The 19,942-nt window shown below is 56.4% G+C and overlaps 1 protein-coding gene across 1 annotated transcript in view; it reads left to right on the top strand.

Moving 5' to 3' along the window:
- ELL (elongation factor for RNA polymerase II) overlaps positions 1–19,942 on the top strand; it is a 75,279-nt gene that overhangs the window by 52,844 nt on the left and 2,493 nt on the right. Inside the window, exons 5-11 of the mRNA XM_026500540.4 lie at positions 899–1,173; positions 4,882–5,006; positions 12,703–12,799; positions 13,968–14,487; positions 17,677–17,743; positions 17,970–18,141; positions 19,340–19,384. Coding sequence (XP_026356325.3) covers positions 899–1,173; positions 4,882–5,006; positions 12,703–12,799; positions 13,968–14,487; positions 17,677–17,743; positions 17,970–18,141; positions 19,340–19,384 — 1,301 coding nt within the window. The remainder of the gene's footprint in view (positions 1–898; positions 1,174–4,881; positions 5,007–12,702; positions 12,800–13,967; positions 14,488–17,676; positions 17,744–17,969; positions 18,142–19,339; positions 19,385–19,942) is intronic.

The raw sequence follows: 19,942 nt of genomic DNA, 5'->3' as shown, positions 1-19,942 counted from the left end.
TGCTGTGGTTTCGGTTCTGCCGGAGGCACTTGTCCCCTGGCCTCTGAGGACAGACGTCCATGTCCCACTGTGTCAGGCCTCTCCCTGGCCCTGAGGATTCTGACAGCACTTCTTCCTGTATTAATTTGACAAATGAGATTTAAGGGATGAGAACAACAACAACAACAAAAAAATCCTCACGGAGAGCTTTCTGGCCCAAGGTCCCGAGGCATGCGCTGCCCTCGCTTGGCTGAGCGTGTTCTCTCCGTGGCAGTGCTGCTGTCCAGGATGGAGTTAACAGTTTCTGAGTGGAGGCCCCTCCCTCCAGAGTAGAGCTGGAGTCTGTTTGCTCTAGAAGGGTGGGGAATCAGGCTGCTGCCCCTGGGACTCTGAGCACAGCCATGTCCGCCCAAGAAGCGCTTGGTCGGGCTGCAGCTGGGGAGCTGCTCATACCCCGGGGTCTCCAGAGAATCTGCCCCAGCAGCCTGATACCTTTGTTCACTCCTCCTTTTTCTTGAGAGAGAATGGGAGATCCTGTAAGGACAGCACGGTGCTGTGATGTGTAGGTTCTGGGGGCACCTGCCTCTGGCCATTCCAGAACCCCACTGTTTTTACCGTCAGCCCCCTCTCCCTGTAGTGGTCGGGCTGCCCGTGATGAAGTCCATTTCCTGCGGCTCCTGCTTCTGACCCTGGGGGCCCTGCAAGCGCCCGATAAGCTGTATGTGGTCAGCAGGTGGTGCACTCAGCTGTCCCGGGTCCCCATCGACCTGGCCAGGCTGGGCAGGGCTTGAACTGCCTTCCCCTTGGGCTGGCGGCCATCAGTGGGCATCCACACACTCGCTCAGAACTTGGCAGAGGGACACAGAGGCCCACACCCCCTCACCTGTTCACATCCCTAATGCCTTGGCTCTTGTTGCAGGCAAGAAGGTTCAGTTTCGGAAACCAGCCCCGGGGGCCACGGATGCTGTGCCCTCCCGGAAGCGGGCGACCCCCATCAACCTGGCGAGTGCCATCAAGAAGAGCAGTGTCGGTGGCATTAGCGGGGGCAGTGGGGTGTCTCAGAGGCCTTTCCGGGACCGGGTGCTGCACCTCCTGGCGCTGAGGCCCTACCGGAAGGCCGAGCTGTTGCTGCGGCTACAGAAGGACGGCCTGGCCCAGGCGGACAAGGATGCGCTGGATGGCCTCCTCCAGCAGGTTCGTGCTTGCCCGGGGCCAGGTTGAGGGTCCGGTCAGCCTCAAGTGGCCTCTGCACAGAGTCTGGACACAGGACAGCTGGGAAGGGCTCTTCCCGGGTCTCTTCCAGGATTCTCAGCTGCCTCAGAGCCTCGGCCTCCTGGGTTAGGACGTGCTTAGGGCTGGCACGGACGTGTCCCTGGCCGTGATGCTTGCTGTCCAGTGGCCCTGAGGTTGGCTCAGAGTGAGGTCCGCACCCTCCTCACCATCTACTAATGCACAGGCGGCAGGCGCAGCACAGAGGGTCCTAGACTTCAGTTGCCTGAGGATTTTAGAATCAAAAGAAGCCCGGGGAACCACAGAATAAATTAACAAGAGCTCAGGCTCCTCAGTCAGGTGGGCTTCCCTGCCACTCACCAGCCGTGGCTCTGGGCCAGGGGCTTCCTTTGTGGACCCTCGGGCTGCCGTGTGTGGCCGCAGCTTGACTGCATCACCTCTTGAGGGGTGGAAGGCTGAGCTGGAGGGCGCGTGATGGCAACAGATGGAGCCTGCTGTTACGGAACAGCTCGGGCTTTGGAGCAAGAGCTGTAGGCCTGGCTGCTTTCCCTGGGCCCTTCCTGTCTCCCAGAGCCCATGGAGGGATCGTGAGGACCCCTGCGAAGGGGGGCAGCTTGCTCCGGCATCGCCACATCAGCTGGGCCATGCAGGTACCTCGGAGCCCCGCGGTGAGGGTCCCATCCTGCAGAGGAGGCATGGTCGAATCTCTAGGGGTTCTGTCCAACAGCTCACTTGCCCCTCTTGCCTCCTGCCTTGGACGCTCTGGGCGCACAGACAGTGCAAACTCACATGCTGCGATAATCAGTAGTCGTATCTGAGGATGAGCCGCGAGGTTCGCTGCCCCCTGTCACCCGGACCCTGGCCCCAGGGGCCTTGCCAGGAAACTCTCTGTGGATGTGGCCTCTTTTTTTTTTTTTTTTGGTCTTTTTTTAAGAGTGTGCACACAAGCAGGGGGAGGGGAGCAGAGGGAGAGAGAGAATTCTAAGCAGGCTTAGAATTGAGCCTGACATGGGGCTTGATCTCACGACCCTGAGATCAAGAGCCGGACGCCTGACCAACTGAGCTACCCAGATGCCCCTGGATTTGGCCTCTTGAGCCACTGTCCCCTACTCAGAGCTCATGCAGGTGAGGACCAAACTGCACAGTTCCTCCCTCTGAGCATATGAGTTGGCCCAAGGCCTATTAGAAAATAGGTAGCTTCGTGGCTTTGAAGTTTTCTTTGGCAGAGGGACTTGCCAAAGCATCCAGAAAGCTCCAGAACCAGGAATGATGTTCCTAGGGGGCTTGTTTCCTTGGAAAGTCACAGGTGTCAGCCTTATCCCTGGAAACTCAAGGGAAGCACAAGGGAGGCCCTCGCCCTGGGCTAGAACTTGGAGAGAATGAGGCAGGGCTGGCAAAATGCTGGGTCTTTAGACGTGAGCCAGGACTGAAGACACAGGCCTGCCCCTGGTCGTGCCTGCAGCCCACACTGCTGTCCGGTCAGGCCGCCATCAGCCCCTAGTGTAGCGTTCTTGGAAATGCCCTTGCTCCCACCTTCCTCTCTTGTCCTGTTTGTGCCCAAAATAAAAAAATCAGCACATGAGCCCCTCAAACGCAGAATGTGAAACTTGGCCTTCCAAGCACACGGTTAGACCTGAGATTTACCCTCTGAGCAATCTTCCAATGTGGCCAGAGTGCCAGGCTCGGTTTTCCAAAGAGATGGGGATCTGTCTGTTGGTACTGATGTCGTTCTGCCAGGGGTGCCCACTTTTTTTTTTTTAAGATTTTATTTATTTATTCGACAGAGATAGAGACAGCCAGCGAGAGAGGGAACGCAAGCAGGGGGAGTGGGAGAGGAAGAAGCAGGCTCATAGCGGAGGAGCCTGATGTGGGGCTCGATCCCATAACGCCGGGATCACGCCCTGAGCCGAAGGCAGATGCTTAACCGCTGTGCCACCCAGGCACCCCAGGGGTGCCCGCTTTTTTAACCTCTCAGATGCTGTTGTTGCTCCCAGCCCTTTCCTGGGATCAGTGAGGCACCATGCTGGGCTCTGGCTTCTCTGGTTGATTTGGGTTCAGCTTCCTGGGGGGCAGCCGATCTGGTGTCTGTGGGCAGAACGCTCTCCCCGTGTCTACTCCCATTTCTTCTGAATGGCCCCGTCTGCTCTGCGCTTCTGTATTTACTACCCAGCGTGTCCTCCCCGGCGGCTGTGGGCAGTAGCGGCACCCCAGCAGCTTGAGGGAGGGGAAGGTCTCGGGGGAAACTATGGGCTGGGCCTTGCCGGGGCTGGTCATTTCCAGCTTCCCCTAAGTGATCAGGGATTCCGATGAGCAGCACAGATGACACCACACTCTTCAAAGGCACCTTCCCTCTGCCTTCTGTGAAAACATCCGAGGCAAAGATTGAAAGCATCTGTCTTGGGTGCTGGATGGGCCCACAGAAACCACAGGCTCATCCTCTGTGGGTGGGAGTGTTGATGGGTGGGTGGCTCTTCTGGAGAGCATTTTAGCAAAACGCATCAAGAGCCATAAAAATGTTCAGAGCCTCTGACCCACTAATCCCACTTCTGGAAAGCTGGCAGAAGGAAGCGTGGAAAAACCTGCCCGCAATGGTGTCTGTTTATGCTACGGGGAAACTGCAAGTGGCGGCAGCATCCAACAAAGGCGAAATCTCTGAGTAAATCACAAGGCAGTTGCTTGGTGGAATATTACTCAGCCATTAAAAAATGCTCCCTGTGGAAACCCTTGTGACCTAGAGTCCTCTTAACAGCCTGTGATAGTGAAAAACAGCAGCTGGCGCGTCAGCTCCCCATGGCCATGCGCTAGAGGCCTAGCGAGATGGTCACGGGAGCACCCACTTTGGAGCGGGGCCTGCACTTCTCCAAGCATCCTTAAGGTCAATGTCCTGAGTCCATCTTTGCGGTCTTGGAGACAAGCTCAGCCATTGTTAATCAGCCCGAGCAGGGCTAGCTGGTTGCGGGGAAGGTGGGTGTAGCCTGGTCCCTGGAGGCCCCGGCTCCCCTATCTGCTGTCATCTCTGGCACAAGAGTGCCTATCCAAGAGGGGGGTGTCAGTCTGTTCAGCTGTACCCGAGTAATATAAACTGGGTGGCTTACAAACAGCAGACAAAGTTTACTTCTCACGGTTCTGGAGGCTGGGAAGTCGAAGATCAAGGTGCCAGAAGATTGGGGGTTTGGTGAGGGCCTCCTTCCCGGTTCACAGACTGTCTTCTCACTGTGTCATCTCTTGGCAGGGGTGGGGAGGGGGCCTTCTGGAGTCTTTTTTATAGGGACACTGTTCATATTCTTGAGGGCTCCACCCAGATGACCTAATCACCTCCCAAAGGCCCTACCATCATTTTGGGTGTTGAGATTTACCATGAATTTTGGTAAGACAAAAACAATCAGCCCATAACAGGGGAGGCTGGTGATGGGGTCCTGGGAGTGTAGTCGGCAGTCCCCCCGGCTTTGGAGCCAACCTGTCTTCTAGCAGCTATAAGACATGTGCATCAGGACCTGATGTTCTGATCCTTTTGCATCCCAAGGCTCGCTGCCCCAGTGTGCAGGGGATTGGGGGGGGGGTGCTGTCCTCTTTCCCCTTGTATGTCTCTGTCTCCCACCCTCCATCAAATAGTTCCAGTAACTTCTGCCTTTCCTGGGCTTCCAGCAAGGTGATCCTGTCTCTGTCTTACAGGTGGCCAACGTAAATGCCAAGGATGGCACGTGCACGTTGAAGGACTGTGTGTATAAGGACGTGCAGAAGGACTGGCCTGGATACTCGGAAGGGGACCAGCAGCTACTGAAGCGGATGCTTGTCCGGTAATGCTGCCTCCCACGCCTGGGTGTGTCCCCGCACCCTGGTTCTGGGACAGATGGCATCCTGAGGATGCCTGGATGGTCTTGTGTGGTCCCGAAGGCCATAGGGCCCTTGAGCAGGATGGAAGGATCTGTGGAGACTCTGGCAGCCTTTCCCACTACCTGGGATGCCAAGTGCTGAGGTAGCCCACTGTGGCTTCCTGTTGGGGGAAAGGCCAGCCCCTGTGGAGTGGAGTGGAGGGTGCGGGTTATGCACCCGAACACCAGAAGGCCCAGACAGAAGGATTCAGTCCACCCAGCTTGTTCCACGCTTGCTTTCCCATCAAGCTCCTTCCAAAACCTGCGCATCACCACGGGCTTCAGCTACAGGCTGCCTCCTTCTTAAAAAGAACCTCTCAAGAACTTGAAGCAGAGAGAAACAAAGCAAAACAAAACTCCCAACAGGCGTGATTGAGCAGCATTAATTAAACACATTCCCTCTCAGATTAATTGGGACCCGAGGTCAGGAGTGGCCTTGGTGGCTCAGGGGAGGAGTGGTTAAGTAGGCCCCTGCCTGGCTCAGGCGAGCAATTAATGATTTCCTTTTCAACTGATGCCTGACTTGGGAGCACGGGCTGTGAAGCGCCGTTCAGAGCAGGTTGATACACTAATTAGTCTTTAAATGGTTTCTCAGGGACTTGAGTTATTTATGAGGTTGTGTTTTTTGGGTTTTTTGAAGTTCAGCTGTTTAAAGCAGTAATTGCATGTAGACTTGGGGCTACTCTAGGTGAGCCGGGAGTTTCTCCTCAACCCCGCAGGGCACTCCTCCCCAAGCCAGCACCTGCTTCCCAGCCAGCCCGGGGTCACCGCTCTGACTGTCCGAAGGTCTTGCGGAGGCTGAGGAGCTGTTCTCAGCAGAAGACCGCTCGCGCCCCCTGTCCCCTCTCTGGCGTCTCCTGTTGCCCTGGCTAAACACGTCTAGGGTCGGTACTGTCACCTCCTACAGGTGTTTTCATTCATCAGACATTTTTGGACAAAGAGTCTGGTGTTGAAATGGTCAAATTTACCCACCCAACTGCTTTGAGGTGACGAGGGACACTGCATGGCTGTTCTTGCCCTCCCTCCGTTCAGAGATAGGTAGCTGCTGTTCTCGGACCCCAAGGGCCTTGGCCACACTGAGCTCTCCAGAAGGGGCATGGCCAAGAGCAAGTAGCCTTATTGTATGTGTGTGTGTGTAGGTGGGGTCAGTAGGAATCTCGGCTCTGGAGCTTTGTGTAATTCAGGGCTCGTACTCCTCCCTGCTCCGCTGAATGAGCGGTTAGGACTTGTGTGAACCCAAGGCACTTCGCTTTCTCCTGGGCACCCCTGGTGTTCCTCTCTCTGTCTGCACGGGCCAGCTTAGGGACCAGCCGTGCCCAGACCGCTTGTTGCCAGCAGCGCCTACTGTCCTGGGAAGCTTGAACCGGCTGGTTTGCAAAGGTCAGGGTCAGCATCCTCAATGCCCGCAGCCATACTGAAGGTCACCCCAGCCACCCATCTGCGCAGTCTTTTTTTCTTCAGTTTAGGTGGTTCCCTCCCTGAAGAAAACCCCATTTACAGCGGTTCTTGAAGCCTTGCAGCAAGAAGGAAAAATAGGGCCTGGGGGTATTTCTGCTGGTGGGGACCAATATCACCCCAGAAGCTGGGTCACCTCCTTTTCCTACAGCTTGTTCAAAATTCATACCTGAGTTACGCATGCTGATGCTTCCAGGGTCGGCTGGACCCCTCAGGCTCTGCTCTATATGGATACCCACTCCGGCATCTTTTTTTTTAAAGATTTTATTTATTTATTTATTTGTCAGAGAGAGTACAAGCAGAGGCAGAAGCAGGCTCCCTGCTGAGCAAGGAGCTCAATGCGGGACTTGGTCCCAGGACCCTGGGGTCATGACCTAAGCCAAAAGCAGACGCTTAACCAACTGAGCCACCCAGGCGCCCCTTCCAGCATCATTTTGATTCTTCCTCTGTGTTTCTATTCCCCGTGCGTGTAGCTGCTGGGGCCCGTCCTGTCCCAGGTGTTCCAGTGCACGATGAGGCCTCGGCAACTGTGCCCAGCCCTGCAGGCACTCCCTTCAACCCCACTGCCATCTGCACTTGTCCTGGCCTTGCTTCCCCGGGGGCAGGTGTCTGCACCATGCGCCGAGCCACGGTCACCATCACACGTGCTTTCCGTGGACTTGCTAACCTGCTTAGCTGCACTGTTGCTTTCTCTGCTCTGCGTCCTCCTTGTCCTTCACTCCAACCCCAAGCTTCCCCCAGTGGTCCCATGGCCTTTTGTCACGCTCAGCAGATCAGAGGTCCTGTGGATTCCTGCAGGAGCCGCTCCCCTCTCGCTCACTCTCCTGCGAGCTCTCCTGTTCCTGGGTCTGGCTCTGCCCTGGTGTCCAAGGCATGCAGCTCCTGAGGAAAGGGCTTTGGGAGGTCCCTTTACCATAGCGTGCTCAAATTGGATTGACAGTTGGCCGGGTCTGGACCTTCAGATCCCAAGGACTTTTGCCTCCATGTTGAAGGCCTGGCCCCCAGGGGTTGCTGGGTCCCCACCCAGCCTCGTGCATGTCTGTGGTCACAGGGTGACCTGGCAGGCACTGGGGGGCGAGCGCCTCTGCCCTCACAGCCAGAAAACTCACCCCATCCTTCTTCCAACCCTGCCTGTGCTCCCGAAAAGGCTTCCTGTGCCCCTTGGGTGTCCTCGCATTACATAGGGTGGGGGGTGGGAGGCACAGCCTGGGGGGCTATGCTCGGTAAATTGTCACCTTCTTGCCTTTCCCATTGTCACTGCTTGCCTCTTCAGCTTCTCCCTTCAACTCCTCCTAGCACATCTCTTCGCCGTTGTTTCTAATTCCCGCTAGCTTCTGGTCTTTTGTAGTATCACATTCTTATGCCATGGGAATGATGTAATTTTTATTTTTAAAATTGTTATTGTTGAAGTCTAGTTGACTACAGTGTTACATCAGTTCCCAGCGTGTGGCACAGTGCTTGGACGGTGCTTACCACGAGAAGTGAGAGGTATAGCGTAGTCGCTGTCTGTGACCAGAGCCCACTGTCAGTGCGTTAGCGCCCACAGTCCCCGTGCTGCACTCCACGTGCCTGCCCCCGTGACTTCCTTACCTTGTAACTGGAAGTTTGTGCCTCTTCCTTCCCTTCAGCTATTCCTCCCATCCCCCCATGCCTCTCCCCTCTGGCAGCCACCAGTTTGTCCTCTGAACTCGAGTCTGTTTCTGTTTGTTTCTTTGTTCATTTTATTTTTTAGATTCCACACGTAAGCAAAATAATGTGGTATTTGTCGGACTTGTTGCGCTTAGCATTATGCCCACTAGGTCCATCCACATTGTTGCAAATGGCAAGATCTCATTCTTTTTTATGATTGCGTAATATTCCTTTGTTTTTATATACCGCATCTTTCTATCCATCCACCCCTCAGTGGACGCTTGGGCTGCTTCCCTATCTTGGCTGCTGTAGATTATGTGCTATAAACATAGGAGTGCTTGTGTGTTTCTGAAACTGTTTTTTGTTTGTTTGTTTGTTTTCTTTGTGTAAGTACCCAGTAGTGGAATTACTGGATCATATATTTCTTTTTTTTTTTTTTTTTTTTTTTAAAGATTTTATTTATTTGACAGAGATAGAGACAGCCAGCGAGAGAGGGAACACAAGCAGGGGGAGTGGGAGAGGAAGAAGCAGGCTCATAGCAGAAGAGCCCGATGTGGGGCTCGATCCCAGATTGCCGGGATCACGCCCTGAGCCGAAGGCAGACGCTTAACCGCTGTGCCACCCAGGCGCCCCTGGATCATATATTTCTGTTTTTAACTTTTTGAGGAACATCCATCCTGTTTTCCACCGCGACTGCAACCGGTTTACATTCCCACCAGCAAGGCATGAGGGTTCCTTTTCTCCCCATCCTTGCCGGCACTTAGTTGTTGTGGTTTTTGTTTGTTTTTTTTTTTAAGATTTTATTTATTTATTTGAAAGAGTGAGAGAATGAGCACAAACAGGGGAAACAGCAGTGGGAGAGGGAGAAGCAGGCTCTCTATTGACTAGGGAGCCCGACACGGGGCTCAGTCCCAGGACCCTGGGATCATGACCTGAGCTGAAAACAGATGCTTAACCAACTGAGCCACCCAGTCGGTTAAGTCTTGTCTTTTTGATACTAGAGATTCTGACCTGTGTGAGGTGCTAGCTCACGGTTTTGGTCTGCATTTCCCTGATGATGGGTGATGTTGAGCGTCTTCTCCTATGTCTGCCGGCCGTCTGTGTGTCTGTGGGAAAACGTCTATTCAGGTCCTCTGCCCTTTTAAAAATCAGATTATTTGTGCTTTCTGGTGTTGAGTTGTGTAAGTGCTTTGTATATTTTTGGTATTAATCCCCTAGTGGATATATAATTTACAAATATTCTCTCCCCAGGAAAAAAAAACAAAAACCAAAAAACAAACATCCTCTCCTGTTCTGCATGTTGTCCTTAGTTGAGGAACATTTATTTTGGTGTAGTCCCGATTGTTTATTTGTGCCTTGTTTCCCTTGCCTCAGGAGACGGATCCATGAATATGTTGCTAAGGTTGATGGACAAGAGATGACTGTGTTTTCTTTTAGGAATTTTATCGTCTCAGGTCTCACATTTAGGTCTTTAATCTATTTTGAGGTTTTTTTTGTGTGTATGGTGTAATCACGTGGTCCAGTTTCATTCGTTTGCGAGTAGCTGTCCACTTTCCCCAGCACCATTTATTGAAGAAACTGCCTTTTCCTCGTTGTATATTCTTGCCTCCTTTGTCATGGATTAATTGACCATATAAGCGCGACTTTATTTCTGGGCTCTCTATTCTGTTCCATTGATCTGTGTGTCTATTTTTGTGTCAGTACCGTACTGTGTTGACTATTATAGTTTTCTAGTGTATCTCGAAATCTGGGCTTGTGATGCCTCCAACCTTGTTGTTCTTTCTCACAATTCTGTGGTGTTAATTACATTCGCAGTGTTGTACAACTGCTGTCTCTGCTAGTTCCAGAACGTGTACCCAAAACGGAACCCCACGTTAGCAGATACTCCCATCCCCAGGCGCCCCGCAGCCCCTGGCAACCACTAATCCTTCCGTCTCTGTGGATTTGCCTGTTCTGGACGTTTCATATCAGTGGGATCTTACAGCATGTGGCCTTTTGTGTCTGGATTCTCGCACTCAGCATACGGTTCTGAAGGCTCACTTCGGCTGTAGCGCGTCAGAGCGGCGTTCCCGCCTGCGGCTTGGCGCGCTGCCGTGTGCGGACGGCCACCACGTCCGTCCGTCACTCATCTGCTGCTGGACCCTTGCGTCGTTTCGGCCTTTTGGCGATTGTGGACAGTGCTCCTGAGAACACTCGTGTACAAGGGTTTGTCCGGACGTAGATTCTCACTTCTCTCCAGTACAGGGGGAGGGGTGGAGTTGAGGTTTTTGAAAAACTGCCAGACTTTTTTCCACTATAGCTCCACCATTTTATATTCCCACCAGCAACACACAGAAAGGTTTTTCTGCTTTCCCCACTTTCTCACCAATACTTGTTATGTTCTTGTTCTGTTTTGTGTTATTCTAGCTCTCTTGGTGGGTGTGAGGTGATATCTCATTGTGGTTTTGATTTGTGTTTTCCTGACGACTAATCATGTTGAGAACTTTTTCATGTGCTTATTAGCCATTTGTGTATCTTCTTTGGAGAAACATCTATTCAAGTCCTTTGTCTTTCTGTGGATAGTAGGCTGGTGTTTCTCTTGTGGATTTGAAGTTTTCATCTGCTTATAGAGTCTCTCTACCCTTTCAAATGCATTCTCTTGTCTCTCTCTTTTGAACTCTGACGTTTGTTACCTGGAAGCCTCGGTGCAGCCCTTCCAGGCTTTCCTGAGTGGTTCCGTTTCCTCAGGAGAGCTGCTGAGATTTCTCTGAACCCCCACGGGCCCCGCTGTTCCCTCGTCTCCTGAGGCCACACGTCTGTCTATCCTGTTGTCCAGGGGTGGCTTGAGCAGCCTCCTGGCTTCCTAGAGAAGGCTGGGCTCCTTCACTCCTGGACACACTGTGAGCTCCTTCCCCACAGCCCCAGAGCCCCAGAGCAGAGCAGGGACAGCCCTGCAGGAGCCCCTTCTCTGAGGTCTCTGAGGTCTCTGAGACTCTGAGCCCAGACCCGTGGGGTTTTACAGCCTGGGGCCCCATTTTCTTGGTTTCTATAGGATAGTCACCGCTTCTGCTTTCAGCGTTAGATCGTGCTGCTCTCTTTTCCCTTACTCCGTCATACCTTTTTAGTGGGGGCTGGAAAGAGAGCAGATGTAAATGCCTGTGGTTGCTTCTGTGTGGCTGGACAGCAGACTCGAGGTACCTGTCTTGGCCGCGTTGGACCGTGTTGCCCTGGTGAGTGCTTGCACGTTGCAGGCACTTTTCCTGGGGCTCTCCTTACATCTGGGGCGACCACGGAGGGAACAGCAGCAGCGGTCTATCATGTGGTTGTCAGTCAAGGAGGTCTGCTTGGCTCATCACTGATTAAGAGCAGTGAGTGCAGACGCGGTCCCCATAGCCCCAGACCCCGGCAGGGCACCGCACAGGACACCGGGCTGGCTGCAGGGCTCCCATGAGACTCGCATCTCTGGGAATATGAGAGGGGATCAGAGAGGGGCCTCAAGCCAGGGTCACTAGTGGGGCCTCCATTTGCCCTTTGAGTGTCGGGCTGTCTCCTCCCTCATCCCCGGCTGCATCATCATGCTCAGGTACTTAGGCCGGTGGCTGCCCCTGTCATCCTTGAGGAGGTATTGTCATGTTGGCTCCCAAGAAGGTGGGTCTTGAATCCGGGAGGCCTTCCTGTCACGCGAGGGCATCTCAGTCCCCTTCAGCATTTTCTAAAGTTTCTGCAGTGGGGCGCCTGGGTGGCGCAGCGGTTAAGCGTCCACCTTCGGCTCAGGGCGTGATCGCGGCGTTATGGGATCGAGCCCCACATCAGGCTCCTCCGCTATGAGCCTGCTTCTTCCTCTCCCACTCCCCCTGCTTGTGTTCCCTCTCTTGCTGGCTGTCTCTATCTCTGTCGAATAAATAAATAAAATCTTTAAAAAAAATAAAATAAAATAAAGTTTCTGCAGTAAGCATTATTAGGATGAAGAATTTTTTTAAAAGAATTTTTATTTATTTATTTGACACAGAGAGAGAGAGCACAAGCAGGCAGAGTAGCAGCGAGAGGGAGAAGCAGGTTCCCCGCCGAGCAAGGTGCCTGATGCGGGGCTCGATCCCAGGACCCTGGGATCATGACCTGAGCCGAAGGCAGTTGCTTAACCAACTGAGCCACCCAGGCGCCCCAGAATGATTGTTTTTAAAAGGAGGGGCCCGTGCCCCAGTGTACCCGGCTCCCACAGGGACACAGCACAAAGCTTGTATACTCCGTCAGTTTTACTTGGGTCTCTGGGTGTCTACATGAGTGGCTGGTCCACTGACCCTTCTCTGGGCACACAGGACACCAAGGGGACAGTCCTCGGGCTGTGGATGAACCTGGGGTGGGCTGTGTTTGGGCAGCTGTGTGCCACGCCCTGAGGTACCCAGTGTACTTGACCCTGTTCTGGTTCATCGGGACAGTGGGGCCCAGTGCAGATCTCTGGGTGCAGGTGGGACAGTGTGGTGTCTGTGGGAAGGCAGGGGGGCCTGGGCGCGCCCCGCACGTTGTGCAGCCTTACCTCTACCCTGGCTCTCCTTCGTAGGAAGCTCTGCCAGCCACAGAGCGCAGTTGGCCTCCCTGGAGACTCTGCTGCCTCCAGTCCTCCCAGAGAACACGGAAGCTCAGCCTCACCCCCTCAGGTAGGAGCGGTGGGCGAGGATGTGACAACGCGCAGAGGCCATGGCAGTGGCGAGGGAGGAGCGGCAGGATAAGGGCCAGTGGGCCAGGCCTGACCTCAGTGTTTGGGCAGCCCATGGGGCCCTTGGCTCAGAGCTGGGTGTTTTCTTCAGTGAGTGAGCAACTGCCTGGCTGTCCCCAGACTCCTGGGTCCCTGGTGCAGCTCCCTCGAATACTGGTGGGTGCCGTGGCTAAGGGAGGGCAGCCTCCCGGATTGCCCCAAGCCCCGTGCCCTGTGTGCAGCAGGCACGGTAGGTGCCCTTGCCCTCCAGGCTGTGTGAAGTTTCCGTAAAATCGAGTGTGCCGGCTGCAGGCACAGAGCCCCGTGAGTGGTGGCCACTGCTGATCTAGTCAGTAGTCAGGACGGGCAGTCAGGTGTCCCCAGCTGCACGCTCTGGCTCGTGAGTCCCTCGTCCCATGTCCCTTATTTACCCCCCTTCTCTCCTTTGCCCTGGAGGCTCCCAGCCCATGTCCAAGGCCCTGAATCCTCCTTGTGAAGAGGTCAGGTCTGTGCCTGCCCTGGCTCTGGGCCAAAGTAGAGGGCTGACAGCCTCCTTACTCTGTTGCCCCCCGGTGGTGGGCCTGCCACCTACCATCTTACTCTCTAGCCATTTCCTAGGGTCTGGGCAATCTGTGGTCTGGCCTTGCCTCACATGCCTCAGCCTTCTCCCTTGTGAAGTGGGGGTGTGGCCTGCACCATGTCACAGGGAGTCCCTTGGGGATCCAAGTAGTCCTGGGTCTGGTGGGGGGTGGGGGGAGTCCCAGCTGGTGGGGCTGCCATGTGTCCTTCAGACTTGGTTCTGTCACCATCCCCATCACCTAGGGACGATACTGAACGCTGCAATGTTGCAGACCAGTCCCTGGAGGTGGCCCTTCTTGAGTGCTCAGCTGGGCAGTTCGGCGGATGCTGCCCTTCCTTGGCTCTGTCCTCAGGGTGGGCTGAGCCTAAGTTAGCAAGGGCCTGGCTCTTTTCTGGGTTCCCCCTTGTGGCCAGAGTGGGCCTTGCAGGCAGACACTGGATTTCCTAGGGCCTCATGAGCTCAAGGCCTGTTGTTCTCCAGCCACTTCTCAGGAGACACCAGTGGCTCCAGACACAGTCTCCCTTTTAAAATTGTTTCCCTCCCATTGCAGAAACGATCACAGCCTCCTGATTTCATCGACTCCCTGGTCAGCAAGAAAACCAGGATATCACATTTTACCCAGAGAGCTCAGCCTCCCATCAATGGGAAGCTGAGTGCACCCCATGGCCGTGAGGCCTTGCTGCCCACTCCGGGCCCACTAGCTGGCACAGACACCCACCTGCCCCCGCGATTGGAGCCCCCGCGGTTGGAGCCCCCGCGGTTGGAGCCGCCAAGGTTGGAACCCCCAAGGGCCCATGACCCTCTGGCTGACGTCAGCAATGACCTGGGCCACGGTGGCCGGGACTGCGAGCACGGGGAAGTGGCCACCCCGGCCCCGACTACGTGCCTCAGCTTGCCCCTGCTGACGGACTGTGCCCAGCCCAGCAGGCCCCACGGTGGCTCATCGCGCAGCAAATCCAAGAAGAAGTCCAAGAAGCACAAAGACAAGGAGAGAGCCGCTGAGGACAGACACCGGGCCCGATTGCCAGACCACATGCCCAGCCCCCTAGGAGCCCCACCAGACGCCCCGGGTACGTACCAGGAAGCAGGCCTGGGATGGGCGACGCTCCAGCCCACTCCCACCATTGCTCAGAGGGGCTCTACCACCCCATGAGCCCCCACACTGGCACGCCCTACACATTCAGCTTCTTTGCACCCTGTGTTCTTTTTTTTTTTTAAGATTTTATTTGTTTGAAAGAGAGAGAATGAGTGAGAGAAGAGAGAGCAGGGGAAGGGGGAGAAGCAGACTCCCCTGCTGAGCAGGGAGCCTGATGCAGGGCTTGATCCCAGGACCTGGGGATCGTGACCTGAGCCAAAGGCAGACACTTAGCCAACTGAGCCACCCAGGCATCCCTGCACCCTGTGTGTTGTTGTTTAAGATGTTTTATTTATTTATGAGAGACAGCACGAGCAGGGGGAGAGGCAGAGAGAGAGGGAGAAGCAGACTCCCTGTTGAGCTGGGAGCCCCATGTAGGGCTCGATCCCAGGAACTGGAGATCATGACCTGTGCTGAAGGCAGAGGCTTAACGATCCGAGCCACCCAGGTGCCCCTGCACCTTGTGTTCTTACACAAGGTTGTGAATGCTTCAGTGGTCTCGGCCCTGGAGCCTTCTGCGGTCCTGCTGTGTGCCAGGCCAGTGCTGGGAGCACAGAACCTCTGAGCTGGGGCCCATGGGAGGGGACAGTGCACCTGGAGAGGAATTAGTTCCAGGCTCAGCTCTGTTGTAGGGAGGTCGCAGACACTGAAAGGGAGCAGGGTGGGGCTGGAGTTCAAGGAAGGCAGGAGGGTACAGGGCCTGGCTGGAGAGGGGCAGTGCCTGGACTGCCACAGGCCTCTGGTAAGCCTGCTGACTAGTGAACATTCCAGCCCATGGAGACTGGGTTTGGGAAGCTGTCCATAGAACAGCAGGCAGTAGGAGTCAGAAGGAGGTCACAGAGCAGGGGAGAAAGCCAGACGTTCAGAGATCTGGGATCATAGCAGCAGGATGAGAGGGGTGTGAGGCTGGTGGGGCTGTGTGCTGCTGAGCCAGAGAAACTTTGTTAGGCCCAGAGATACTGGGGCGGTGTGTGGACAGGTCAGACTTGGGGTGGGAGTAGGGGTCTTCACCCCCAGGGCCTGGGCCACCTGGAGTTCATAGCCCGGGGAGCCCAAGCTGGGCACCCTGTGTGGCTGCTGACCTCATCAGCATGGTGGCAGCCAAGACGCCGACCCGTCTGTGTAACTCGCTGCTGCTTTCAGCTTATTTCCGAGGAAGGATCCAAGCAGGAGGCATTCCTGGGGCAAGGGTAGAGCTGCTTTCGCCTTAAGGCTTTTTAATGAGTTGTTCAACTGCACTCCAGAAAGGCCTTTGCCAGCCCCTCCTCTGGTCGGAGGGCAGGTGTTGGCAGCTGCTGGGTGAGGCAAGGTTCCCTGGAGAACCTGCCCGGAGAGACAAACCCTGAGCAGGCCCAGCCACGCAGCACGTCCCATCCCAAATGGTGAAAGCAAGGCCCAGGGAAGGAGGACACATGGCGCTCACACAGCTTCAAATCCTGCCCAGGGCACGTTGGCCTGGGTAGCTTGTCCCCAGGTTAAGTGGGGAAAGTGAGATTTGGACTCAGGCAAACCAGGGAGTAGGTGGCCCAAGGGAAGAGATAAGGACAACTAAGGCACTAAATACTGCTTTATCCATCTTAATCTGCGTCTGGCCGGCGCCTCAAATGTAACAGTAATGGCTGAGCACGGAGGCCTCCCGGCCCGCTCCCGGGCTCCTTCGGGGACAGGGTGCTCTGCCTGTGCAGGCAGCCGCTCCAGCAGGAGCCGCCCACCTCCCTCTAACAATGGCATTGTTCTTTGTGCACCGTGCCCCTCCCTCAGACGCGCTGGAGAAAGTTCCAGGTCAGCACGTGAGGAAGCTTCCTTGCTTTCGTGACTCCTGTGGGAGGGACGGCGTCGATTAACCCACTCCTCTGTGTGGCACGGGCCGGCCCCGCCCCCCGCGATCACCTCTGCCCCAGACAGCAGCAGCCCCCCGCCTGGCCGGCAGATGCTCTCCTTAGCCGGCCCTACGCTGGCGCCCCCTTGCACTCACAGCCCCAACTCATGCCCCTCAGGGTACCTGTCCCCCTGTGCCCTCTGGCCATCCTCGTGCCTGCTCCCCACTCTTGCTCGTCCGTGGACCCCTCCTCTTGCCTCCGCGTGCCTTCCTGGACAGGCTGGTGTGCAGGGGGCGGGGGAGCCTTCTCACCATGGGGCCCAGACCCGGGGGAGGAACAGGAGAAGCTAGTGGAAGGGGCAGATGAGAGCAGCAGTGGGGAGGGTTCGCTTTAGGCCCAGGCCCCGTGGTGGGAACCAGCTCAGCCGGGGCTGAACGATGGCCCAAGCACAGCGAGGGCTGCAGTAGGAGCAGGGCCTCTGAGGTTTGCCTCAGGCCAGAGCTCAAGGGTGTCTTAGGTGCCAGGAGAATCTGTCCCTGAGCCTTGGTTTCCCTATTTGTTCCCTCACCTGGTAAAGATCTCAGAAGGGCTAAATGAGGCCATGTTGACTGGGCCCACAAATGGCAGAACACTCTGGAAGGCATCTCATACAAAGCATGTGTGGTGGCGGCATGGAGTAAGCCGTCACATGTGTGGTCATTGGCCTGCAGCCCCGAGAGGTGGGAGACGTGTGCTCCGTCCGTTGGTGGGAGTCCTGTGGCACAGGGAGTCCCAGGTGCTTTCCTGTCCGAGGGACACACGGTGCATACTGAGGACACGCTGCATGGTGACAAAATCTCTTCTGTGCTGGGAAATAGGCTAGATTGTAGTTTTGGTCAACTGCCCACCAAGTGCCGTGGACAGTCCCGTGTCCTTCGGTTCCACTTAGTGGGTGGCCTGGGGTGCGGGCAGGAGCCAGGGCTTCCCCAGGTGGCCCTCTGTCTCTGTCCCGCCAGGCCAGAGGTGGGCAGGGGGGTTGCTGGTTCCCAGAGTAATGACCTTCTACGTGCAGTCCGCAGAGGCAGCAGGGTCTCTGGGTGGTCAGGCTCTGGCCAGGTTGCCCAGGCACTGGCCCTGTGATGAACTTGGCCTTGCAGCTGCTTGCTGAACACATGCACGCGGCACCCCGTGGGCTCTCTGCACGTCCTCCCTTGAGGCCCCCGAGGTGGTCCCTGCCCGGCCCTCACTCCCTCTGCCCATCCTGACTCCCCTTCTGCTATCCCTCCGTTCCTTCAGACAACAGACCTTTTGCTCTTTCTTTGTAGGTTTGAACGGGACCTGCAGCAGTTCAAGCGTCCCCACGTCGACCTCAGAGACACCCGACTACTTGCTGTGAGTACTTCCCTCGCTGGCCCCCGCTCTCTCCCCGCCCCGCACTCTCCCCTGCACTGCATGGATGGAGTGGGGGGGGATTCTCAGCCACACAACCTTCCTGCTGGAGCCAGGAAGTCACCTGCGACCTTGAGGCCTGGGTGGGGCCTGCCAGGCAGCCGTGGGGACTCCAGCCTCTTCCCTGCAGTGCCCTGAGCCCTGCCAGACCCTCTTTACATCTCCTCAGAAAATACGCCACCATTTCCTCCTCGGAGCAGCGCCAGAGCTACAAAAACGACTTTAACGCGGAGTATAGCGAGTACCGGGACCTGCACGCTCGCATCGAGCAGATCACACGGCGTTTCACGCAGCTGGACGCCCAGCTCCGGCAGCTGTCGCAGGGCTCTGAGGAGTATGAGGTAGAGCCCCGCCCATAGCTGCCCCCCTCCCCCCCGCACCACGGCGCGAGTGTTCCCCGTCCCACCGCGGTGTGCTCTCCTCCCATGCTCTGCACCCGACCTGCGTGAGATGGGCCCTTTCTCGTGGGTGCAGCCAAACCCAAGGCTTCCAGCCCCACCCGTGGCCCCAGAGTCTGGCCGCTGCCCCTCCCAGGTGAGGAGGTCTACCAGTGTTTCTTCCTGGCAGGGCCTGGCAGGCCGTTGTCCCTGGCTGCTGGTGTGGGCGTCCCTGGGGCTCTGCCATGGGAGTCCACAGGCTCTCGGGCCCAGCTCGGCCTTCTGTACAGTGGGGACACTGGAGACTGACTCCACAGGTGGGAGATGACCCATTGGGGCAGGAGTCGTGTTCAGAGCCACTGAAACAGCCAGGCCCTGTAGAGTTGGGTCACATGGGTCCCTCTGCAAGAGTGCCTGGGGTCCTCCCTGCAGCTCACAGCCCATCCATGCTGTCAGAGCCACAGGGATGGGGCTGAAGAGTCCCTGTGGCCCCCTCACCCTCTGATCAAAGGCACTCCCCAAGCCGGCCCATGTTGGGAGCTCACTGCTGGGGGTGGGGGGAGCTCCACCCTTGGTCACCAGCCTCCCCTCATACCACCTTTCAGAGCAAGTCTGATTAATTGGGGTGTTGGGGTCTGTCTCCTCTTGGGGGGGCCACTTCGGTTTCCAGAAGAAACAGCCCATAATCAGAGAAGCAATGAGGGTTCTGAGGGTCTGGGACAGAGGAATCCCATGGTCTTACTCTTCTCCCTCCTGCAGCCCCCGCATGAGCATTCCCCAATATCCCCCTGTATCCCCAGGTGTGGGGAGGGGGGGTTCTGTGCTTGACCTTGAACAGTGGACGGGCCAGCTGGGTGTGAGGGAAGGAGGCCGCCCAGCGTGCTCTTCGCCCTCTCCCTCCTACTGTGCTGGCCATTGTGTTTGTTGCTGAGGCCGGCCCCTGCCCCTCACTCCCCTGGCCTGGCATCCTCCCCCACCTCCCCTTGCTCACCCCCCCCCCCCCCAGCCTGCCTCTCTTTACTTTGGTCAGCTTCTCTTGAGGCTATTGTCTCAAGGCTGGCGGTGACTCTGCAGGTCACAGGTTATCGGGGAGAAGGGATCACTCAGTGGGGGCCTCTGCAGGCAAAGGCATTGTTCGCTTTCTCTTTTGTTTTTCCTCCAGACTACTCGGGGGCAGATCTTGCAAGAATATCGAAAAATCAAAAAGGTAAGTCTCCACCCCTTGTGGGGGGTGGGGTGGGGTCACACGAAGCTGTCTCCTGAAGGTGAGCTGCCCTAGAGAAGGGCCTTGGCGGGGCTGGGGTCTCAGGTCCTCAAAGCAGCTCCTGCCCCCTCCCCCCCAGTTACAGCAAGAAGCTCAGCCCATCCCTCCCTTGGCAGCAAAGCACCCTTGGGCACTCCCACTCGAGTGACTGCAGCCCCCAGGCTCTTGCCAGCTCCCTCCAAGGTCAAGGGAGGAGCTCAAGTTCCCCACCCCCAGATGTGCCACTAGAAGGAATGTCTCCTCAGGGCTCTATCAGTTCTCGCTCCGAAGGCCACTAGCTGTGGGTTCACCACGTGTGTGCCCCTGTGCGCCAGGGCATTTCTGTGCCAGCCAGGCCCCCGCCCAGGAAGGAGGCTTCATGACAATCCTGCCTCTGGCCACCCTCATCCTGGCAGTGACCCTCTTTCCCAGGATGGGGCTTGGGGAGGGATACCCGCCCAGGGCTCTGGCCTAAGGTAGAGCAAGGGTCCTTGTCATTGTGTGGTGGGCACTGGCCTCCAG

This window comes from Ursus arctos, unplaced genomic scaffold (genome assembly GCF_023065955.2).
Source record: "Ursus arctos isolate Adak ecotype North America unplaced genomic scaffold, UrsArc2.0 scaffold_14, whole genome shotgun sequence".
NCBI classification, from domain to species: Eukaryota; Metazoa; Chordata; class Mammalia; order Carnivora; family Ursidae; genus Ursus; species Ursus arctos.
The sequence above is the reverse complement of the archived record's forward strand: the minus strand, read 5'-3'. Positions and strand labels throughout refer to the sequence as shown.